This window comes from Psammomys obesus, unplaced genomic scaffold (assembly GCF_907164565.1).
Source record: "Psammomys obesus unplaced genomic scaffold, mPsaObe1.curated_primary_1811, whole genome shotgun sequence".
Classification (NCBI taxonomy): Eukaryota; Metazoa; Chordata; class Mammalia; order Rodentia; family Muridae; genus Psammomys; species Psammomys obesus.
Window position 1 is genome coordinate 14,380,306 of NW_026585691.1, and position 25,236 is coordinate 14,405,541.

A 25,236-nucleotide genomic window follows, 5' to 3' on the forward strand; every position below is an offset into this window, starting at 1 on the left:
ACACACACACACACACACACACACACACACACACACACACACACACAACCAGTTAGCATTGTATCATTGAAAACCTTTCTTTACTCTTGTTTCCAGCTTCCCTGTGGCCTCTACTTAGAAAACCTAGCTTCCAACCTTCTGAAAATCCTCTTAGTTAACAGGCAGACTAAACGATTCTTGTTTGACAATACTTAAAAAGGTTTTGAAGGTTTTCAGAAGAACTAGAGGCTCTGTAATGCTATTTAGCAGGCAGGGACTAGGGATGGGTTAATAACCCACCGTGCACAGGGCAATGATCGTTTCCCTCGGAATGTCAGCGGCAGCCACATGAGCAGTACAGAAAGCCGTGACAGCATTCTTTATAGAGCTGGCCGCAGACATAGGAGAGCTTGCTACCTGCCCCAGCCTGCTTTACAGGCCTCACATGTAGTAAATAAATCCTGTCTACCGTCATTCGGTCTTCCTGGCTATCACTTCGCTGTCCCCCTCACCTTACAGATAGGAGCTTCAACAAGCTGCCTGTCACATTTTGAGTGCAGAGAGAAATGGACTTAGTTGACTCAGAGAGCACCCAGCCTCGACCCCGCTCATTGGGCACTTTAAATCATGCCTTTGACCTTCAGTGTGACTCAGCATTGACTGAATAAGCATGCCTGTCAGGTAGTAAGATCTGGATGTAAAATGCCTTGTTCAATACTCACTGCGTTTGTTTGAGAACCAAGACTTCCATCTCAGGAGATGGTGGGTGGAGTCGATGCTCTGAGTTTCTCTCCCAGACTGAGGGAGTCAGTGCCTCCTCAGAGCAGGAGAGCTGCTTCTACATAGCTGGGGAGCTACTGCATTCTGCGGAATTAGTGGGTCTACCCGGCTCCACTTCAGACTCCAGCCATATTGACTTAATTACAGTCACTAGAGCTATTGGATATTTTCATGCATTAAGTTGTTTATCTGGAAATTAGCCACAGAGCACCCATGCTTGAATATAGCAAGCTAAGAGCAAGAAGGATCACTGAATGATGAACAGTTACTGAAACTGCATTTGCTTTTGCCCATGAAAGTTGGTGTTCTTTTTCACAGGGTATTTGTTCTTTAAACTGTCAATGCATTGATACAATATATTTTGCTCATACTCTTCTACCACTGACTCCCAACAACTCATTGGAAGAATAAAGTCAAAAATATATTCTTCTAACTTTAATAAAGAGAATTTAAACAATGCACAAATAAAAAGACACTTTGAGAGTCTCTAAATGTACATCTTCTAGCAAAGAAAACATGCAAGCAGCTGTAGACTCTTGGAAGATGTCTCAGTCACTGAGACAGCAGTATGTACTTGCCTGTTTATCGTGATCCCTGTGCTCAAAAGAGGGGAGGTTTCTGGACAGTTTATTCAGATACTACCACTGGCTTCCTTAGGTTCGGAGCTGATGGATTGTTTTTGGAGGACATGTTTATTATTTTAATTTTTTTTTTACTCTGGACGTGAAGTATGTAAGATAAAAACAAAGGTAATAAGCAATTTAAAAGGGGCGCAGAATCAAAGAGAGGGCAATGGAGTAAATACAACTAAGAGGGAGGAAGGAGGCCAGGAAGAGGAGTAACAGTGGGGAAGGTGTGTGTGTGTGTGTGTGTGTGTGTAAATGGCAAAGTAACAACATCAGGGGAAGGACCAGGCTGGCAAGATGGCTCTACAGGTAAAGACACTTAATACCAAGTATAACAACCTGAGTTTGATCCCTATGGACTGACATGATAAAAGGACAGAACCACCTCCCAAACTTGTCCTCTGACCTCTATGTAAATACCTCACTGCACTCTAAATACATACAATGAGAATATTTACAATTATATTGTATATGTTACATATAGTGTATATCTAAATACTATACTATAAATACTATATACTGTATATAATACATATACTATAAATACTATATAGCTGTGAATATATATACTTTGTAGTATATACAGTATTATATATGGTGACAAGGAAGGAAGCAACCCCTCTGCTCCTGTCTTTGCTGTTTTGGGTGTCATTTCCCTGGGGAAATGGATGTCTGCCACCTTTCAATCTAGCTCCCTCTTTCACACCAAGGCTCAGCACGTCAGGAGGGAGGGTTTTTATGGAACTGAGAAAAAGAAGTTCAGAAAGCTGAGACTTTGTTTTTGATGTGAAGTCACAGACTGCATTGCCGTTCTCGTTTCCAAATGATGCCCTAACACATCGCATGCACAGAGGAGTCAAGAACTGTTTCGGGTTTTGTGTGCGGAATTTAACCTTTCCCTTTGTACCTTTGGAAATGTCTCGTTCTTGTTCTTTTAGGAAAATGCGTATAGAAAGTATTTTGAGTTGTAGACTAATGTCTCCTTTTTTTTTTCTTTAATAGGTTTTAAAATGGAACATTTTGATGCGTCACTCAGTACCTATTTCAAAGCATTGCTAGGCCCCCGAGGTAAGGCGGCTTTTGGTTTTATTCACCATCTATGGCTCCCCTCCCATCTCTTTATAGCTCCTTGTAAATATTGCATGAGGAGAGCTTAGAAAACGTTTTCTCTGATGAGATCAAAACTTTATCTCCAATAACAAGCGACCTTGCACAGTTCTCTGGCAGTTGAGCGCTAGGTATCCCTTGGCTCTTGAGACAGAGACTCGGCTGCTCTGGACATCTTTCTGCTGGCTTCCGTTTGCAGCCCAGGAATACCAGTGACTTAGCGCCGATTGACAGTGGCGCGCTTTTCTTAAATCTTCACTCTCTAGAGGAAGCCAAACCAGGGCGTTCTCAACACACTCAGCCTGAGGATTAGTGTTCCATCCCTTGCAGGGGTCTGAGGGCCTCTTTCCTCTGAAAGCTGTGTCTTGATGGATCGCCCAGGCTGGCCTCGAACGCCTGGGATCCTCTTGCCTTGGCTACCCAGACAGATACAGTGCGAGGCATGGAACCTGAGGCTTCCGTGGAGTCAGTGTGGGTCTCAAGCTCCCATAGTGCTCTAAATACTTTCACTCAGTGGTTCTCAGCCTGTGGGTTGTGTCCCCTTTTGGGAGGGGGTCGAGCGACCTTTTCACAGGGGTCACATATCAGATAGCCTGCATATCAGATATTTACACTACAACTCATAACAGTAGCAAATTAACAATGAAAATAATTTTATGGTTGGGGTCCCCGCAACAGGGGGAATTCTATTAAAGGGTCACAGCGCTAGGAAGGTTGAGAACCACCACCTTAAATAGTCCTGTCTGATCGCGGCTGAGCCAGTAGCATTTTGTTTTCGCTTGTTGGCCCTCTACTGCCGGCCTTGTAGTTGGGCACAGTGTCCCCAACTTGGCTAAAGGGCACGTTGCTTGTACCTGCACATTCGAGGCACCTGCTGAGCAGACTGCCATCTCCTAGGTGTCATGACTTCGTGTTAATTCAATAAATATGAGGTTTGGTGGGTAATCTAGCTTCCTCGGTTTCTTTTTTCAGATTTTTTGAAAGCATGTCTACCGTTTTACATAGCAAAATATGAGTAATAAATGATTCTAACCCCAGCTCAGAAAGCTTTGCCTTTTTTGTATGTATTTGTATGTCTTCTGCCTTGTGCAGGCCAGATGCAACATGAGACTCCCGTGGCTTTGGAAGTGGGCTTTCTTAGGTGTACTTTGTTAATGACCAATTTCCTTCCGGTGCCTTTCAGATGCAAGAGTGAAAGGATGGTTTCTCCTGGACAATTACATACCCACATTTGTCTGCTCTGTCATTTATTTACTAATTGTATGGCTGGGACCAAAATACATGAAGAATAAGCAGCCATTCTCTTGCCGGGGAATTCTAGTGGTTTATAACCTGGGACTCACCTTGCTGTCTCTCTATATGTTCTATGAGGTAAGTCGGTGGCGATGAGGGTTTCCTTCCACCAAGCTGTACTGCTGTTGCTGTCCTGAGTTGTGTCCCTAAGTGAGGAAAGGCACCCGATTCACCTGGGGAGGGAATGGGACAGAGTCTGTTAATGATCTTAAAAAAACAAAAACAAAAAAACAGTTGTTTGCACAGATTATCTTTTAGAATGCCTAAAGTAGAAGCCTTTGTTATTCTTTTGTTACTCATGTTTCTTGTCACATTCGGAACTGAACAGAATATCTTCAGAAACATTTTTACGCATGTAAAATAAGAGCTAGAAAATGAACAAGATGTGAAAAGCAGATCTTGTTTTTAAGTGCTTGATAAACTTGTTTCTTGTGTGGAGGTGGAGAAGGAAGGAAGTGGGTGGTACCTTGGTAAATTCTGTGGCAATTCAGCCTTTGTTCTGATCTGTTAACTTGTCAAATCTTACAAGTTTTGTTTTTAAAATTTTGCTGTACATTTTCATTGTACATGGCACTGCGTTACATGAGGGGTACACGCAAACAGTGTGTATTACCTGATTTTAAAAGCTTAGATGAATGGTAAGATCCTTGTTTAGACTCATAATAGTCTATGTCCAGGCTCAATAGATTTCTTTCTTTCTTTCTTTCTTTCTTTCTTTCTTTCTTTCTTTCTTTCTTTCTTTCTTTCTTTCTTTCTTTCTCTTTCTTTCCTCCTTCCTTCCTCCCTCCCTCCCTCCCCCCTCCCTCCCTCCTTCTCTCCCTCCCTCCCCTCCCTTCTTCCTTCCTTTCTTCTTTCCTTTCTTTTTTGGTTTTTTAAGATAGGGTTTTTCTGTGTAGCCTGGGCTGTCCTGGACTCACTTTGTAGAGGAAGCTGGCCTCAAACTCACAGAGATCTGCCTGCCTCTGCCTCTCTGGTTGCTGAGATCACAAAGGTGTGCCACCACACCTGGCCCCAATAATTTCTTTTACATGACTAGCATGTTCAAATCAGGTGTTTTGGCTTCAAAGGCAAATAATCAAAATCAACATTTCAGTTCTTCGTATTTTCAAGGAGAATTAACACAGCCCATAAAGCCAGGAGGAAAGGAAAATGTTGTCCCCTATTGGTAAGCACAGTTTGTCTGTGTCTTTGGGGAAGACTCTGTATTTTCCAGACTCACATTAACCTATTGTTAAATCCTCTTGCACAGAGGATTCGTATCTACACACAGAGTGGACACATTCAGGTACTCTCAGTTAGGCGTTATTGCAGCTTTCATTCTCCAGGGGTAGGAAAGGAGAGGATGGCGTAGGGGAGGGATGAACAGCAGGGGTGACTTCTGTCTTATAGACTGCTCAGGGCTGTGAGCCAGCAGAAACCACAGTGACCACTGGGGGATGCAGCTGAAGATCTTGTCTCCTCGTGTGTGTGCTGCTCTGCCAAGCTGTAGATGGTGTGACTGGGATGAGAACAGCAGTAGCATTGCTCTTATCTTTAACACCCAGAGAAACGCTTGCAATGCATTTGGTTATTTTGTCTTGTCTGTTTCCCCTTTTTCTGTCTCATGAAGGCCATTTAGCCTCCAAGATGGAAGATTGCAGGCCTAGAGGCAGGGCCAGTGCACGACCAGGGACTCCTGGCTGCAGCAGCTGTCAGGTTCCAGAGCGAACTTTTCTCTCACATAATAGATGGTAGAGCCATTTCTTTAAGGAAGCTTCTGTAGACTTGAATATTATATGTAGTCTGTTCTAGGAAAAAAAAAAAATAATGTAAGGTGATTGAATTTTAGAGAACCTGAGTGTTTGCCCAACGCATAGCTATGATGTTGTTGTTTAACTTTGTACTCAGATATCTCAGAGGTAAAGAGAAGAAAATCACTGTATAAACTGACATTTTGTGCATCAGGTTAGGGACTTCCAGACAGCCTGTCATCAACCCTCTGTCGGCGTGGTGCAAATGATGGAGAGCTTTGAGATAGACAGAGGGAAATCCCACCTTCACTCAAGCTTCCATGATACGCAGGGCCGCGGGCAGCAGGAAGCTGTTACTTAGATTAAGTCAGGCCGCACACTCAATCAGATCACTTAAGCCTGGGAGAGAAGGCCTCATCACAGCAGCGTGATCGTCATGTGTGATTGTTGTTTCCGTTCTTCCCTAGACTCCTCAGTGATATGACTGTAGTGGTCCCTTGGCAGGTCTGGGATTTTGGTTCAGGTCCAGGTTTTTTCCTGGATCGAGCATTTATATTCCATTGACTCTCAAGACACAGTAGGGCGGCTGTGAAGCCTCCAGCTAATCTGAGGAGACTGTGAGGCACTTGGGGTGCAGTACTGCTCTCCAGTTACCTTCCTACTTAGGTACATATTTGAAGCTGTAAAGAATTTTTAAAACAAATATGTAGTCATTGGTATTTTTGTTTATTAATTGCAGATCTGCCTTGACAAGTTCTGCTTCAATACAAGGGAGAGTAATGGCCACTTAAAGGAAATACCGATGAGGAAATGAAAGAGGAGCCACAGAAACAGTAAAGGGAGTGGAATAAAAATAACTCAATCAATTTTGAAAGTGAAACTTAAGTTCAAAATGTAGAAGGAATATAGGTATATTTATAGTTCGTGCATTCGGTAGGGGGGAAAGTTAAGAGGGGAAAAGAGGTTGTGCTTTTATTTATCTCAGTGACCTTACGATTTCTCCGGGAAAGGGCCAGACATTCCTAATTTCTACGTGTATTGGAGATACGGAGTGTATTGGTTTGAAAGTATCAGGTGCTTTAGGCTCTCTCTCCTCGTTGATGTAGGCACCATCTGACATCCCAGACGGTGGTGAAGGTCTGAGTGAGATCCCAAGTTGTAGAAGAGAAGCCGTTTGCCTCAGTTACTCAGCACAGCGAGACAGAAGCACAGAGTGGATGTGCTGTCTCCCCTGTGAGACTGTGCTCTGCCTGAGCGGTGCCTCTGTTTGTGAGGTACCCATGGCGGTCTTCTTTGTCAGAACCCCATGATGGTACATTCTGAACATCAGCTTGCTTGATTGAACGAGGAATCACCCAGGCCCTAGGATGTTAGGGCATTAGTGAGGCATACTTTTGGGTGTGTTTACAGAGAGTTTTTTTTATCTGAGGGAAGACCCATTCTGACCCTGGACGCCAGTAACCCTGACCTGATTAAAAAGCAGGGAAGGAGAAGGCCAGATGAACAATGATGCCTTCCTTTCCCTGCTTCCAGAGTGAAACAAGCCTCTGACCACCAGAAGGGAATGCATTCTCTGAACTGAGCCCGAGTAAACGCCTCCTCCCTGGAGTTGCTTTTTTGTAAGGCTAAAGGAACCGATAGAAACCCGTGGCTTCAAAACACTGAGTGGCTTTCCCTTGCTCTGTTTCTATACCAGTTGGACCTGCTGCATTTCCCCAGCCCAGCAGCAAGCTAGCAAACCGACTTCTGAGCCTCTGTTACAGTGTTACACACAGTGTCCCTCTCAGGCAGCTGCTCAACTCAGACACTGAGCTGTTTTGATGTGTCTGCTCTTTTCCCTTTATGCCTCTGACCTCTGGTGCCCTGCACCACTGAGAAGATCTAATTGTGTGCTTTGATGTAGTCCAAAAGGGCTTGTTCGTCTTGCTCAGTCTGTGCTTCACTCGCTGATCTGGACTCTGGAGCAGCTGTCAGGGAGCAGGGTCAGCCTTTGCTTCACCCCAGGGATGCTCCTCTTTGGGGGGATACACTCTGAGCTCCGCTAGGCTGTCCTGCTCAGCAGTGCCTAAACCCCACCAGCACAAGCTGTTTGATCCTTTCTTCCTGCCCCTCACCTCTTCAGTACCTCTGTTCCGAAGCGAAGTGCTTTTGTGGTGTTCCCATCAACGTCCCGTTATAGCCCAGCCCAGACTCGCAGATCACTGGCTTCTGAGATAGACACCTGTAACGAAAAGCTATCCCGGTATAGGAATAGGGAAAAGGCAAAGGTCAGACCATGTTTTTATACTAGTTCACAATCAGACATAAATTATAGGTTATAAACGGTTACTTTTTAAGTATGTTTTTTTTTCTCTGATAGTTGTGTATAGAACTGTATGTTGTTTAAAAAAAAAATGTGACCAAATTATCTTTCAGACATTTAGAACATTTAAATTTTTATGTTAAAAAAAAATTCTCAAGAAGACAGACCTGGTTTAGTGTAAATTTAAACTTACTCTGTATTTCTTTCCTCCAGCAGTGGGATTACATAATGTATACTGTTAAGCCTAATGGTTCTCAGGGTCCAAATTCAGGTCCTCGGGCTTACTGAGCAAGAGCTTTACCAACTACGCTATCTCCTCATCTCCTGACTCAGATCTCTAAAGAACTGGTACTCGAAGCTGGGCATGGTGGCACAAGCCTGTCGTAGCAGGAGGATTGGTTCATAGTCATCCCTGACTCCAGAGCAGGTGTGAGGCCAGCCTGAGATACGTGAAACCCAGTCTCAAAACCGTAAAAAATACCCTCCGGCTACATCTTCTGAGGTCGTGCTTCTGACGTATGATTTAGCCTATGCTAATTCTTTTGTCTGTTAGGGCAGAAGTGTTTGCTGAATGTCCCAGATAAGCAGCATTGCCGGGGTTATATAAGATGAGTGTCTTCCCCCAAGCATCTGAAAGATTATGGTAGAACTTAAATACAGACTTCTAAAGAACAACTAGGAGGTAGAGCCAAAAAAAAAAAAAAAAAAAAGGAAAGGAAAGGAAAGGAAAGGAAAGGAAAGGAAAGAAAAAGCTTAACCTTCCTGGTTGACACTGGCAGTGGTAGAGCTGGGTGTGCATTAGGCTCTGTGTGTTCAACCTGGGTGGCTCCTGCCTCTGTTGAGGTCGCCAGGAACTCATACTCCTGCTTCTTTGAATTGTGCCTTGGAAATCCTGTCGCTTTGTTGGGAAGATGGAAGAGGTAGAGTTTGCTGTACTGGCTGTAGTGCTGGAGTCTCCCGTCCTTTGTAATTGGGGTCTGCTAAGCCCTTCCCAAGGCACGTCTGGGCCCTGCCTTGTTTGGGGTTCCGAATGTGGCCTGGGAGCAGTTGCTTTGGAAGTATTATATTTCAAACTATCTTCTTTTTCTTTTGGTTCAGGCTTTCCTAAAATAGATAACGTTACTGCGGGAAAACAGGATTAGAGGAAAGCATTTTGTTTTCCAGAATACTTTGAAAAGGATTTTTGCTCTTTGCCTTCTTGTTTAAGGAGAGTGTGGAGAAGCTGACTCAGCTAAAGAGACAAGTATCTGTAAGAAAGCGATGCTAGGTGTGTCCAGCCTGTGTTCAGGCATTGTCACCTACAAAGTTCACACCATGAAATTATCACCCCCTCTTCCCCGTGTGAAAAAGTTTGAATGTTTTAATTAAGTTTATGGTTTTATATTGGAGTCCCTTTATAGCTATTCCAGGGTGCACGATTGTAGGTTGGACATTCCTGGATCATTTCCCAAAATAGGTGACACTTTGTTCCCTTACCATTGAAGGTCTGTGCCCAGAAAAACTCTGCTGGGGGGTTGTAAGGAAACAGAACTTTGCCCTTCTGTTTCCTTAAGAAGTGTATCCCATTCGAAGGTTGCACACAGCCCAAGCACCTCCATCCTTCTCTCCCTTTCCCCCTCCCTCCCTCTCTCTTCCCCTCCTTCTCCCTCTCCCTCTCTCTCCCCCTCTCTCTTTCCCTCTCTCCTGTTCCCTCTCTCTCTCTCAGTCTCTCCCTCGCTCTCCTCTTTCTCCCTCTCTCTCCCTCTCTCAGACCTGTCTGGCCTGGAACTGAGACCCCCCTGCCTTGGCCTCCCCACATTTGCTGTCCACCACCATGCCCCACCTTACAAGACTGAAGTAGTTTTAGCCTATGCAAAGGACACTGTCAGGAGCTCCTGTTTTCTCCCTGGTTGTAGGTTTTCATGTATTGGATTTAGACATACCGTACTTTTGACTAGAATCATTTTATGTTTACATGGTACCTACCAAATGCTGTGCATTGGGCTTCCTCATTTAATGTTCTGTCTCAGTATTCCTGTCCCTTTCTGCAGAGGAAGTATGAACAGTAAAAAAAAGTCCTTTAGCACAAGAGGGCATGGGCTGGTACTTAGAAGATTCCAGGCATAGCTGCTTCTGGTTAGCCTGTTTGCTCTGTGCTGAAGATTTGTCAAGTGTATGGGAGCGGTCCTTAAGACTTAAACAAGGGAGGTGCCTTCAGCTGTTGTCAAAAGCAGGAAAAACACTTCTGAAGAGCATGGGTGTGAAAATATCTCCACAGGCTTCCTCATGATCTGGACATGAGGTTTCTGATGAAAAGAAATCTACTGATGTGATTCCATAAAAGCGCCTAATGTGGCCTGCTACACTGTAGAGGAAATGGGTGCTTTTGACTTCAGAATATCTTATGGTTAGTTATAAATCAGATGTCTCCTAAGGAGATGATAGGTACAGTGAAGGTCTAATTTCCCCCAGCATCTTGCATGGAGAGACTTGCCGAGAACTGAGAGACCTATCAGGCAGAAGAGGCCAGAACTGCTGGTAAGGTGTGCTTAGGCTGACCTGGATCTTTTCTTTGTCTCTGTTCTCTCACTTAAAGTGATCACTTTCACCAGATTTAGGAACGTACACAAGCCGGCAAATCTGTGAAATGTCTGAAGGGCTCTTAGGAACATTCCTCTACTATGATGCTGCTGTATTCAAGTGGCGGGTCTGTTTCCATCACCTTTCACTGTCTCTGCTCAGGGAATGATGTCCACATAACTCATCCACCTCTTATCACCAAAACCGGCCAGCTCTTCTGACATCTTAGGGTATCGGTGTAATGGGGCGGTCAAACCTTGAGGCCAGAGCTTTTCCAATCAAACTCAAGTATTTTCAGATGACCTTGTTTCCCCAGAGAATTTGATAGCATTCCAGAAAGTACTGTGCTGAAGGTTCTTAACTGGTGGTTAGAAGTCAGTTCTCAACATTAAAGGTCATTCGCTCCCTGAGTTGCATCACCTACATTTTTTTTTTAAGGTGAAAAGATACACAAAACCTCCATTGGCTGCTGGATTTGTCTAAGGAAAGGAGGAAGCGTCTTGCTGTGTTTTAATTATAGCTCTTCACACGCTGCTGGCCTAATTAAGGTTTGCTTTACTCCGAGGAAGGAGAATGCACATAGGCTTTATAGCTGTACTGCCCGTATCTTGGTTTCTTGGGGAAAGCCATGTAAATAATCCTCTCTTTGTTGTCCTTGGACCAGTTAGTGGTACAGGGCGTGTGAGGATAGAAGCAAGCTGTTTATTGCGGCCTGCTTTTTCACCCTGGAACGGTATCTATGCTGATTCTCAGAAGCCCAAGGTAGACGTCAGCCCTTTCTCTTCACCTCACCTTGTCCATCCTCCTGACCCTCTCGTTCGTGTCTGACATCATGACCAGGACAGCTTGTTGGAGAAAAACTGAACCTAAGCCCTGGAGAGAAGCAGCAGCTGCAGGAACTTTCTAGCAGTGTCTTCTCCAGAGTGCACTCTGTGGGTCCGTGATGTCAGTCCTTGGCATCACCAGAGAGTCTCTGGTCCCCCCTCTTTCTCTGACAGTAATTTAGGGCACAGAAGCCTCCAGCTCTGCCCCATCTGTGAAAATTCAGTAGAGACCTAGACAAATAAGTACTCACCCAGGTCCTTAGTTCGGGGTGTTAAATTGTTCTGGCCTTTCTGACATTTTCTACATCCCTCCCCCATGATGAAATTAGATAAATTGTTTTCTCCTTATGAACATAAAAGTTCAAGCCTCTTTCAAATACTTTCTGATTTTTTCCCCCTCTGTCTATAAAGAAAAAAAAAAAAAAATGAACTGAACTTTCTTCCTTCAAACAGAACTGAAGTTTTTGTCTCCTGCAAATGTAACTTGCCGTTAGATTGAAGACAGTGGCTCTCAACCTGTGGGTCCGGACCCCAGAGAAGTCACGTCAGATGCTTGTCATATTACTGTTCACAGCAGTACCAAAAGGACAGTTATGAAGTAGCAATGAAACGATTTTATGGCTGGGAGTCAGCAAAACTTGCAGCATATTAAAGGGCTACAGCATTAGGAAGGTTGAGAACCACTTCCTTAGGGGGAAGGCACGCGATGTATTGATTCTGTCATTAGTCCCGTGTAGTTCGTTAACCCTCTCCTATGTACAAGTCCTTGGGCCAAGTCTGTTGATGTAAGAGTCAAGGTCTCCCCGAGAGCTTCGAGAGGAGCAGGTGACCCATTATCAAATGCTGATCAAATTAAGAGAACCCACAAAAGGTCGGGCTGCAGCAAGGAGACTAGAGCTTGGGCTTGCAGTGCTCGGGGGAACAGTCGTGGAGAACGTGGGATTTTAACTGAACTTCGAAAGATGAAGTGTTGAGTTCTGGGGACCTAGGGTATCTGGAGACAGAATTCTAGCTGATAAGAATAAAATGGTCATTATGAGCATCTATATGATGCTTCTATTATGAGCCGTATTGGACGAGATAAACTGCACGTTTCATATCGCCAACCCTTCAAGACGGCTTTCCTGAAGCAAGACCATGCCTGTGCCTTGTGAGTTGCGGGACCGTTTAGGTTGAGGCCCAAAGGAATGGAGGTGTGGAAGCCAGTGCACCTATCAGCACAGGTTTGCAGTTCAGTGCAGCCCTTTGACCTCAGTGCTGGTCACGTGTGTCTGGAAAAGGAGGAGGATACGTGGCTTGTGCTATAGAAGTTCAAGGGAAGCTTGGAGGCTCCCTGTAGACTGTGAGCACCTGAGCACTCTGCCTGAGGTGTGGGTTTTGTGATGAAGACAACAATACTTCTCTGAAGGGTTTTAAACGTGCAATTTAATATGTTGAGAGGCTCGCTGGTCCCAGTAGTAGTGGTGAGGGGCAATCCCAATTTAGAGGATGCTGACACGAAGGTGGCCTCTGCAAGGACCTCAACAGATGAAGGAGGTTGGGATAGGCTCGTGCCAAGAACATGGCTGCCGTATGCACAGGTAGCCGTAGGGAGCTTCTGTAAGTAGCCCAGCACCCAGTGCCCAGGCTTGAGCTCTATCCTCCAAAGGTGGTGTTTTACAGAGAGATTTTCCGCTTCTATCCATAGGGAAGGGCAGGTAAGCATTTTAAGTTAATTTGCATATAGAAGGAAGTCCCACCTAGCTTACTTCAGAAACAAAAGTGAAACTGCTACTCAGCGAACAAGAGCCTTCCTTGTTGAGAGGCACCTGCAGGAGTATGAGGGGTGGCGTTTGCCCTCTTTCCTACGGGGCACAAGCAGATAGGACTGCAGTCCTCTGCAGTGATGGACACATGGTCATCCAGCCCACGATTCCAGGATGGTTCCTAGGAAAGACAGTGGTAGGGTCCAGAGTGTGACTTTTGTTGTTGTTTTGATTTTCTTTTTTGAGTCTCACTATTTACCTTGGCTACTACGGAACTTGTTATATAGATCAGGCTGGTGACAGACTCAACAGAGATCTGCCTGCCTCTGTCTCCCAAAGGAGATTAAAAGTATGTGCTACCACAGCCACAAATGAAGTTAACCATTTTAGCAAACTTTTTTATTGTACGCTTTTATCGTGATGCAAACTTCACTGCATTATCTGTGACATTTTGGCATGCAGCATTTCCTTTTTCTTTTTTGTATGTCAGAAGATATTTTGCATCTCTGTCGTGGGATGGAGAAAGGACCATGAGCCGTGCATTCTGATGTCACAGCCCTCTTTCCAATCAGGCCTCCTAAGGACCCCAAGCCTGTCTCCTCACCCTGCTTTCTGTTCCTCTTTTCAATCTGGTTTTGTATCTTGAGTCTTCGAAGTTCTGACAGGTCTGTGAGTGACAGACTTAACTGGCCTTGAAAGAGGACATAAGACCAAAAAAGATGAACATGCCTGGAGTGCTACCTCGTGCTGCTGGTCTTGAAAAATGTAGCATTGGGTAGGGTCTGTTCTGAAGTCTAGCGAAGAAACTATTGAAAACTTGGACAGAAAACTACTGGAGATAATGTAGAGCAGCCTTACTCTTGACAGGGAAAACCACGGGTCCCACAGTCCTCCCTGTCAACCCTTCCCAGCCCACAGCAGTCCTCATCTGATGGCATTCCAGATTCTTACACTGTTCTTTAGCCATGAAAAATAGGTAGACTCTGAATGTTTTCATGCTACAGAAAGTAACAGAACAGAAGGAAAAAACAGCAGAAGGGAAGTTAAAAGAAACATCAGGCGCTAACCTCAGCACTCCTGCTATGCCTGGCATTTATTTCTGAAGTTAGATTGGATGAAAATGTGACAATGTGTCTTCCAATCCTTGTGCAAACATACTGTTTCGCTGTAGTGCATTTGTACTGCTCAGCAGGCTGAGTAATTGTCCCAGGGCAATGGCAGAACAGCCTGAGCCTTCTGGGTCCCGGCTCTCAGTTACCCCTTCCCTCAAGCACTTTCTTGCTGAGGTCAGTTGCAGGAAGCCACTGATTTACAGTCTGGACTGCACACTGAACTCTCCTGAGAACTGTAGGAGGCCCCTTGAGGTCTTACTTCATTGTTAGTGTGAGCCTGGGATTAGAAACGCTCTAAAAGCTCCCTGGGTGATTGAGCTGTCCAGCTACAGTGGGACCCACACTTCATCTGAGAAGAATCACCTGTTAAAACACTGGGCAGCTGGTAAAATGACAGCGCTCAAGAGGTGGAGGCAGGAGGATCAGGACTTCAACCTAGGATACCTGAGGTCTCCCTCTCTTTCTCTCACACACACTCACGCTCACATCCCGCCCCACATTGGCTTCCTGCCCATAAATTTCAGGGTCACAAAATTTCAGGTAGGGCCTTTCCAGGCAAGTCCCTGAGTGATGTCAGCTCTGCTGGGTGGATACAGTTATGTAGAGCACCGTCATTAAATCTAATGATGGCACTCAAGAATTTGTGAGTGCCAAACAGACTCTGAGTGCCAGCCTTGGTGACCTGGGCCAGGGTTTTAGATTCTGAAGGTGTGTGGTAGTTCAAGAATGCATTTTCTCAGGGGTCCTGGGTGCTTGCTTGCTGGTAGGCTGGATAGGCTGGATAGGGGCACACACTTTGATAACTGTTGACTGGGTGGCATGAGGCTCAAAGTATACTATCTCGGGCACATCCCGGCACTCTGTGGTCATCAGGAGCACTCAAGATTATTCGGGACTGTAGAAGAAAGCAAGCAGGGAGCTCTGGCCTTCATAGACATTAGGAACATAGTGGGTGGGCAGTATGGAGGCAGAGTGAACTTTCTCCCTACGGTCTCATCAGAGGCTACTCATCTCTCTATGTGCTCATAAGGAGCAGGCCCTCCCAGTGAGCCAGAGAAAGCTCCAGCTTGCATCCCACTTCTGGGGTCCTTTCTGTGACCCCACGTCTGCAGACGGATTCTGCAGATGGCTAATCTGTAAGTGTAGAGGTTGACACAGCAACGGGAAGTGACAAGAAATAGGGAGACAGGCTGTATTAGTCCCAGTGTTTAGAGTGTGGTTGTCTAGTGGTCTTGGTACCGGCAATTTTAAGGACTTGTCGGAACTACACGTTCTTGTGCCCCCATGCCCTGGATAGTCAGTCCATGACTGGCTTCCTCGGATGGCTCCAGACTCTGTTCACTCAGGCTTGAGGAGCCCAGGCTTAGGGAAAGTGGCCTGAGGAGACAGGATGGCGTCTTGGAGTTGGACTGGTCAGGGCAGGCCGAAGCAGCGGGTAAAGGGGCTTTCTGAAGGCAGCAGGCTGGGAGGCCACTTCAGGCTCCCTCCTCAACCTTCCATCGTGATGCCCCGCTGTGAATGAAGGGGCGGTGCCCCAGACTTCTCTTCACAGCTCCCTGTGACCATTTCACTTTGCTCGAACTCGCCTCTGTGCAGCCCAAGTTAATTTTCACATACTCTAGACTGATAAAGTTCAGCTCGAGCAGGGTTCCAATGCAGCAACTAACTTTTCTCCTCTCTTTTAGTTGGTGACGGGTGTATGGGAAGGCAGATACAACTTCTTCTGTCAAGGGACACGGAGCGCGGGAGAATCAGATATGAAGGTATTGTTTCAGGTGGGGGAGGGGGTGTCTACGCGGATTTCTTTTTTTTTATTTTGATAAAGAACTTGCACAAAAGACAAAAAAGACAGTAGCTTTTTGATCATGATGATTCCTGTTGACAGAAAGAAGTGCGGGGTGTGTGGTATAAAAATTTGAACATGAAAGGCATAAATAAGGAGAAAACTAAAGCCTCCCCCTCTCTGTAAAAGAACCCCTGTTAACAGTTGGCAAAGGGAAATCGTGTCTCTCAGGTTTCGTATTTACACATAAAATCATTTGTGTATTTATCATGATTTACACATAAAATCTCTCCTGTAAGTGCCCTCTGAGTATCGACATTAAAGTAGAATCTGACCTGCACTCTGGGAAGTTGGAGTCCCTTTAAACAGAAGACTGACAATCAAAGCTAGGTGTGGCCAGTATTTCCTTCAGGCATGCTGGTTGGACATGCTGGTTCAATTTCCTCTGTGACTCACACTTTCTCACACCAGTCCCACAAACCCCAAGGACCCTTCTCCCCCCAGCAGCAGGCAACACAAAGGGACTGCTGACCCAGGAGCTTCCTAGGGAGTTTTGTTTTCCTTTAGGTTTTGCTTTGTGAGACAGGGTCTTTTGCAGCCTCAAGTTCCAGGAGCTAAGTTGATCCTGAACTCTTGATCCTCTCTTGTACCTCCAAGTCATGGGGTTGGAGATACAGGTCTTCCTGTTCTTGCTAGAGCATGCAGGAGTGTCGGGAGCCCTTCAGGAACCCTGAAGGCGCTTCCTGCTGTCGTTTGAATCTTCCCTGTAGGTATGTTCACAGTAGCTGGAGCTCAGTCACCGGAAGGCGCCAGGGGCCAGTGGGACTCTCCAGCTCTATGCTGAATGTACAGCGTGTCATTCCAGAAAAGCACTGGGGATTAACTGTGAACCCTTTGCTCTTAGATCATCCGCGTCCTCTGGTGGTACTACTTTTCCAAACTCATAGAATTCATGGATACCTTCTTCTTCATCCTTCGCAAGAATAACCACCAGATCACAGTCCTGCATGTCTACCACCATGCTTCCATGTTCAACATCTGGTGGTTTGTGATGAACTGGGTTCCCTGCGGCCATTGTAAGTAATGGGGTGTTTGGGGGACACGTGACAGAAACAGACAGGGCACTTAGTGCGCAGGGGAAAGATGTTCTCTTTGTAAATCTTCAGGTTAACCTTTTGACTTTCTGTTCAGGTTTTTTCATTATTATTATTATTATTATTATTATTATTATTATTATTATTAGCATTCACTGTAAAAGGTTTTGTTGTGACTCTTTTCCTTATAATTATACTTTTTTTTCTCATTTGTCTTTCCCTCTTCCCTGACCTTCTCATGTCCCCCTTACCACTGACTGGTCCCCTTCCTTCCTTCTGTTTTCATGTCACATGTAATAGACAAAGTAATCTTAAGCAGAAAGAGCAGTGCTAGAGACTTCACAAGGCCAGATCTCAAACTATACCACAGAGCCATAGTAACAAGAACAGTATGGCACAGGCACCAAAAAGGGACATGTAGACAAAAGGAACAGAATAGGAGACCAGAAAGTAAGCCACACATCCACCATGTAATCTTTGACAAGATATGTTCATTGCTTTAAAAAACAACAGCAACAACAACAACAACAACAAAAAAAACCCCACAAATTATTTATTAGTAAATGGACTATTGACCTCAATACACAGTTCATTAAAGGAAACACAAATGCCCAATAAATACTTGGAAAGTGTGTTCAGCATCTTTTAGCTGTCATGAAAATGTAAGTTAAACTGCTTTGAGAGCCCATCTCACGTCAGTCAGAATGGCTGTCATCGAGAAATAAACCACTCGGGGGCATAGCTCAGTGGCAGAGCACTCAGGGTATCGATGAAGTTCTTGTACTCAATGCCAGCAGAGGACAAAGGCTGGCAAGGATACGGGTTTTGTATCATGGAGCTGCTGTGGAAGTCAGTATAGAGGTTCTTCGAAAACTGAAACTAGAACTACCATATGACCTTGCTGTCCAAGTCAGCATACCACAGAGATATGGGTACATTCAGTGTTTTTGCTGTTCTCTTCCAACAAACGGAACCAGCCTGGATGGCCACACACAAATGAAAATACACATTGCACAACAGGATTTTATGCAGATGTGAATTGGCATTTGCAGGGAAATGGGAGCAGATGGATATCGTGTTAAGTGACATGAGCCAGACTGGCATACTGCGTATTGTATCTCATGAACCCAAATATAAAATTGTATATGTGCATGATATGTATATGTAGGCCACAAACCAAGAAAAAGGATCATGAGGGGAGAGGAAGAGATCTTACGGGAGGTAGGAAATAGTAGGGTGGGGTAGGTAGGGCAATGGGGTTGTGTGTAAGAGCAGGGGGGACTTTTGGGGAGGAAGGAAAGCGCCTGGACAGGAGAGGGCTTCACCAGGGAAGGACACTGTTTGGGAGGGGAGCAAATGGTAACGGAGCACAGTGATGGAAATGTATGAAGATGCTATGATGAAACCCGTTACCCTGTGCTAATTTAAAAGTTAAAATAGGTTAAGACAAGCCTCTTCAATAGATAGTTTTGGAAAAACTGCATATCCACGTGTAAAACGATGAAACAGAACAGATCTCTCTGCACAAAAATAAATTCTAAATAGGTCAGAGGCTTTAAAGTAAGACCGGAACTTCCTAACCTGCCGGGGGAAACCAGTGGCTTCGAGACACAGGCATAGGCAGGGACTTTGTGAAGAGGACCTGGGGTTCCTTTTAATGATAGTTTATGTGGCCTGAGTGCACAGAATCTCTCTGGTAGTGAGTGTCCTGTGCCGATTGAGTAAGATGAAGGTGCTACCAGCCTGGGGCCCGTGGAGAAGTGGGGTGTGGACAGGCAGGTCAGTTGACTCAGCAGGTGAAGGTGCTGGCTGCCAGGCCTGATGACCTGAGTCCAGTCCTAGAACCCATATGGTGGGAGGAGAGAACCAGCCCTCACAGTCATTGTGGTGTGGAAGCTGTGTGTCAGGGAGCCAGGCAGTCTTGGCGACACCACACGTTAGGAAGTCCCCATCCACTCCGACAGAGTGTAGCTGCCGGGATGGTTCTCTAACATGCACTAAAATCTGCTTGTTTTTAAAGGTTGGGTATGGTTGGGATCCACTTAGGGTTGCAGCAAATATCTCAGTCACAAGTTTTTTCATCCTAATATTGAAGAATATGACTGAGGATCTTTGGAACTGTTGGTGGACTCCCTCTGCTCCCAGCATAGTTGCTGATAATCTCTGCCCACCAAGATTCACAGCTCCGACAGGTTTATACCTAGAAAAAGCTTTCTAGATACAGTGCCTTTGGGCTTGGGAGACACGTGCTTCCCTAGAATGATGGGTTGAGGTCTAACACTCTTGAAGTAGTGTTTATTCCTCATCACCCGTGGCTAAGCTAGCCCAAGTTCTAGTAGTGACAGCCCTCTGTTTAATTACATTGGAAGGGTATTTTAAATTTCAAGCTGTCTCATAGGACACCTGGCCTCTGGCAAAGAAGAGAACGCACATGACCTCTGCAAGGCTCCAGGACCAGTTTCTGTCATAGCCACTAGAAACCTTTCTAATATGACCCTGTGTGTCTGAAAAAAAAAGGCTCGTGGCTTTGCTTCATTGAGGATGAAAGTATTTTAAAGAAAGGTGTTGTATCAGAGATCGAAAGTCGTGTGATAAAATGGATCTTTCCTCTTTAAAGAGCTGACTCTAGAATGGCTCATCTTGAGTGTCTGGGAGGTGGGGGGCCTGCCTCCAGTCTGCCACCAAACCTGCAGGTTCCAGGTCAGGGCAGGCCCACTTGACCACCGGGTTTAGGCTGTTCCTGTGGCTGACTGCCCCGCCCACCCAAATGGAAACCGACTCACACATCCACATGGCACTTAGAGCTGCAGTTGTTCAGAATATCCCAGCTCCAAAATTGTCTTAGATTTCCTCCACCCGTTATTCACAGAACTCTAATGGAGCATCTTCTCCCCCCCCCCCACCCCCACCCTCTTTGTTCCCGAAGCTTATTTTGGTGCAACCCTCAACAGCTTCATCCACGTCCTCATGTATTCCTACTATGGCCTGTCCTCGGTCCCTTCCATGCGTCCCTATCTCTGGTGGAAAAAGTACATCACTCAAGGGCAGCTGGTGAGTACTTGGGCCCAGAGCTTGTTCCCTGCCAGATGCCGTCCCCTTCCAGGCCATACTGGTGCTGAATCAGATCGAGTTGATCCAGCCGAACTCGTCCTAGGCCGATCGGGGAACACTCTGGTTTCTCATAGATGGAGAAGCTGCTCTGGATGGGGGGGGGTGCCTCAAGCCTTCGGCTCCCCCCTTCAGGGTAGGCTTTAGCTGCTCTGGATGGGGGGGTGCCTCAAACCTTCGGCTCCCCCCTTCAGGGTAGGCTTTGTTCTTACTCTGTGTGTGCAAGAACACAATGAGCACGCATGCACCTCCGTGTGCTTTCTCATTTCCAACACGAGGATGAAAACTGCTCGTCTGTGCTCCCAGGACTCTGAGGTAGACCTTTCCCGGTGCAGAGGCCAGAGCCCTGGTAGCTTGCCTGACAGCGAGCCTACTGGCTGAGATGGGCCAGGTGACTACTGACGCGGGCAGCAGAGTGCTTGGTGAGAATGGCTCCCATCCGCTGCTTCGGATGGTGGCGCTGGCAGAGACGGGCCACAGCTGTCTGATCTCGATGATTCTCCTCACTCCCCTCTCTTAAGTGTTGCCAGTAGTTAGTATATTACAAGTGCCTCTTCCTTTCCTCATGAAACCTTCCTGAGCTCATTAGTAATGCTACCGTGATAACGCTGGCCTCTTTTGTTTCGTATGTCAAGCACTCATGCTAAGTAAATGATTTTTGCGTGAGTTGTTTCAGATATTGTGTCCATTTTGTCTTGAAGCAGGAGGGTAAAGGGACAGACACTGAACCCTCCGGCCCGGCTGTGCCATGTACATTTTGTTCCAAACGAATCTAATTTAGATCCCCTGAATCAATCTTGATTTTTTTTTTTTTTTCAAAATTTAAAAATAACATTGAGAAGTTGGAGCTCCTCCTGCGTCTGGTGTTTCATTATCACCTCTGCCAGCTGCTCTGCAATCCCTGTTAATCTTTTTCTCACCTGTGGGGAAGGATAATTGGTTCTTTAGCCTCCTCCGATTCGGAGGAGAAAGGTTGGCAAAATGGATTTACACCGTAGCCGGGGCTCCGGCAGACAGAATATGGAAGAAGAGCGTAAGCATTGACGTCCTGTGGGGCCATGTGCCGTCTGCTGTGTTCTTAGCTGAGAGGACCAGCCCGATGGAATAGAGGAAAACAGAGATGGTGGGAGCTGCTGAGTCTTCAGGGCTACTGCAGGTGCTTAGGTAGTCCGGAGCCTTCAACACCTCTGCATCTGTATGCAGGTCCACCTGCTTGTCCAGGGCCACTCACCGCCTGTGCATTTTGGTCAAGAGGAGTTTAAATGTTCATGACAGCTTTCGCCACACCAGAGTGAACGCAGGCACTGGCTAGGAAGCAAATTAGTGAGACTGTGTGTCACAGGTGACATCACTGGCCCCTTTAAACAGATTCCTCACTCCTCTCTCTTCCATCTCTCTGTGCCGAGTCTTAGAATTTTGGAGTAAAGTGGTTTAAGCAGCTTTGAGGAGAGAGGGGGAACTTAGAGAACTCTGACATATCCATACAAAGGTTAGGATAAAATATGGTATTCAAGGGTCCCCCAGTTGGAACTCCATCTGTGTTCTGCCACTGCTCAGCCCAGGCCTTTGTCCTCCAGGTCCAGTTTGTGCTGACAATCATCCAGACCAGCTGTGGCGTCATCTGGCCTTGTTCCTTCCCCCTCGGGTGGTTGTATTTCCAGATTGGATACATGATTTCCCTGATTGCTCTGTTCACTAACTTTTACATTCAGGTAAGTCTCACCCTTCACTGGCACCAGCCTTCCAGTCTTCATCCTCTCTCTCAGTAGGGCTGTGTGGAGCCACTGCTCTGCAGGGGGCTTTGCTCCAGAGACTGGACCAGTTTTGCTCTAGAGACTAGACCTGGCCATTTTGGGACTCAGGTGGGAAATGAGGCCATGTTTAGCGGAGTGCTGTTATTTCTTCCCTCTGGCCTGGTGCAGAGAAATAGAGAGGTGATTTTTAATCAAAACTCTCAGCCCCTCCGCCCGCCCTGCTTTTTAGGTAAGCAGGAATTTCCATCACAGTCCTCTGATGGAATTGAAACCTACCGTTTTGTCCCACTCTTCTTAGATTCCCAACTGGTCAAGCTTGGGGCTTGAGTTTGGTCACATAATATGATAGAGATTTGTCTGTCTACAGCGGCGCCTGACCACTGGGCAGACACTGATGCGCCTCCCGCTTTTGTGGCCACCTCCAAGAGGCTTCTGTCCCTGCTGACCTACCTGGTCAGGAGCAAGGGTAAAGGGAATGGATCCTGAGTAAAGGCCAGCAATACGGAACAGCCACTGGGAGCCCAGCCACTGTCTCTATTCTGCATCCCCATGTGCCTGTGTCCCCACGTACCTGCGTGTGCCATGTTGACTTGTGTCTCGCTGGGGCCTGAGAACTAGACCTTTCTTCCAGTTGCTCCTAGAGGCATAGCACTAGTACATGAGGGCTGAGATAGTTGCTAAATTTAAAGCTAAGCAATGACTCGTGTGTGAGGGGAGCTATTGGCCAGTGGGAGAGGCCAGTTTGGGTCACATAGCCCATCGCCCCACCATCCACATCCCGAAGAGGCGAAGCAGAGTGAACGTAAACTCTGCGTACTGTTCGGAAAGCTTATTTGTGGCCTAGGAGTCAAGAGAACATATGAGCTAAGCCTCAGATAGATAGATAGATAGATAGATAGATAGATAGATAGATAGATAGATAGATAGATAGATAGATAAATGAGTGGCTGAAACAGAAAATGGTTATTTGAGCACAGGAATTTCTTGGTGAGAGTGTATCATGCTGGGACACTAGGCCTAGTTAGATTCAGACCAATTAGTACAGTTCATCTGGCTAGCAGGCACTCATCTGCCTTGTACGTTTCTAGACTTACAACAAGAAAGGGGCCTCTCGGAGGAAAGAGCACCTGAAGGGTCACCAGAACGGCTCCATGACCGCTGTCAACGGGCACACCAACCGCTTCCCCTCCCTGGAAAACAATGTGAAGCCCAGGAAGCAGCGGAAGGATTGACAAGGCGGAGCCAAAGCCTCCGGACCACGGCGTGTGATTGTAAGCACAGTATAAGTTGTGCCCCGACGCTTGTAACAGCTGCTGTCACTAGTCTGGCCGACGTAGTGTGACTTATGTAGGACCTTCTTCATCAGTTCCAAACCCCTAGACCATGTATACAGATTATACAAGTAGGCATACGATTTTCTCACATTTCTGGGCTCTCCTCGACCCCCGCGCTAGACTGTGGAAAGGGAATGTTATTGTAGAATACGACACTGCTGTTGCCTTATTAGTTCTAACACGATAGGTGCTGAATTGTGGTTCACAATTTAAAACACTGTAATCCAAACTCTTTTTTTTTTTTTTAACTGTAGACCATGCATGTGATTGTAAATGTAAATTTGTACAATGTTGTTAACAGTAGAGAAACACACATGCCTTAAGACTTAAAAAGCAGGGCCCAAAGCTTGTTAGTTTAATTAGGGTATGTTTCAACTTTGTATTCATTTGTAACAGCTCTGTTTAGAAGAATCAGATATGTGACTTATGAAACTAAATGTGTGATGTGTAACTTCAAGTGACTCGGAGATGGGAAATCTGGCGGCACCTTTGGTTTTTATAATGCCGGCTCTTCATAAGCAGGCTCAAGTCTAGTGGAACAGTCAGTTTAACTTTTTAACAGATCTTATTTTTTTATTTTGAGTGCCACTATCGATGTGTTTCAAGAGGTGGGGGAAAGGGTCCAAAGCAGTCGGGAGACGCTTGCATATCTTCTTAGCCCCCCCGCCCGGAGTCTAGGGCGACTGTAGGGTGAGGAGGCCACTTTTCATTTCTGAAGTGCTTGATGTTTTTTATACAGGAGACAAAAAGTCCGTTCTACTTCCCGCCACTTTGAGAGAGGAGAAATACCTTTTAGGAAAGGTGATGAGACACTTACCATGTGACAGTCACATAGACCAGCGATGGGGAACTGGTTGCCTGGGTCCAAATTTTTTTATTGCTTTCTGTAGTGCTATTTTGACATATACTTCTTTTTAAAATGTGCCTAATTTACCAAACCTTACCAAGAGACCAGGAAGCACCTTAAGCATTTTGAGGTAAAATTAAAGAGGTTGCTAGAGCATAAAGGAACCGGACATTTGGGGAGTGATCGCTTTATTCAGTGTAAATCACGGCAGCATCTGTAATTCTTTTCTGCTTAGCGTCTAAGGATTGTTTTAAAGCGCTCATTAAAAGTAACAGACTGCTTATCCTAAAGTCGTGTCTCGTACGCTTGAGGCGTTGGTCATGTAAGTGGGGACTCTTATATGTGTCATTTTTAAAGCCTTTGAATACCTTCTGCATTGAGAGAGAGAAAAAAAAAAAAACCTCATCGAACCACTCACGACACCTCCTAGAAGATGATTGACAATGTATAAACTAATTGTGGGTTTGATATTTATGTAAATATCAGTTTACCATGCTTTAATTTTGCACATTCATATTGTGAGGAGCCAAATGGTCCTAATTAGTCTCGTGAGTTTTCTGTTTGGAAGGAGTCGCAGCATCTGTTTACATTTACCTCACCCAATCTAGAATGTGTCTATTTGTGCGTGTGTTCATCTTAGGTACTGGTTTGCAGGTGTCTACGTATTTCAGTACAAAAACTATTAACATTCAATAGTGTGCTGTCAGAGTGTGCTTAGCTCATTGGCTATACCCACAACGTTAAATAATGTCTAAACATTAATCATTAAAACATTTTTGATTACCAGTGCCGTGTCTGGTTTGATGTGCTGCCAGGTCTGAAAGACGGGAAGGTGGTCACCTCTCACCTCGTGGTAGCTTAGGAAGTGGACGTGGGTGATGCTGTGTGGAACGCAGTTGTACCAGTCAGGGCTCCCTAAAGGAACAGAATTTATAGAATGAATATATAAAGGGCGTTTATTAGGACGGCCTACAGGCTGTGGTCCAGCTAGTTCAACAATGGCTGTCTACAAACAGAAGATCCGAGAATCCAGTAGTCCTTTGGTCCACGAGCCTGGATGTCTCAGCTGCTCTTCAGTATATACTGGAACCCCTCAGCAGTAGAATCTAATGCCAGTGAAGGAATGGACTTGCTGGCAAGAGTGAGAGCAAGCAGGCAAAGAGAAGAGAGCTTCCTTCTTCTGTGTCCTGTGTCCAGCAGAAGGTGTGGCTTAAAGGTGGATCTTCCTACCTCAAAGATCCCAATTAGAAGTGGGTCTT

The 25,236-nt window shown here is 45.7% G+C and overlaps 1 protein-coding gene across 1 annotated transcript in view; it reads left to right on the forward strand.

Moving 5' to 3' along the window:
• Positions 1–24,763, forward strand: part of Elovl5 (ELOVL fatty acid elongase 5) — a 60,679-nt gene extending 35,916 nt beyond the window's left edge. The window contains exons 2-8 of the mRNA XM_055598725.1: positions 2,388–2,453; positions 3,676–3,863; positions 15,743–15,820; positions 16,745–16,916; positions 19,861–19,985; positions 21,620–21,754; positions 22,885–24,763. Of these exons, the coding sequence (XP_055454700.1) occupies positions 2,396–2,453; positions 3,676–3,863; positions 15,743–15,820; positions 16,745–16,916; positions 19,861–19,985; positions 21,620–21,754; positions 22,885–23,028 (900 nt within the window). The 5' untranslated portion in view covers positions 2,388–2,395 and the 3' untranslated portion in view covers positions 23,029–24,763. The remainder of the gene's footprint in view (positions 1–2,387; positions 2,454–3,675; positions 3,864–15,742; positions 15,821–16,744; positions 16,917–19,860; positions 19,986–21,619; positions 21,755–22,884) is intronic.
• The last annotated feature ends 473 nt before the right edge of the window (positions 24,764–25,236 follow it).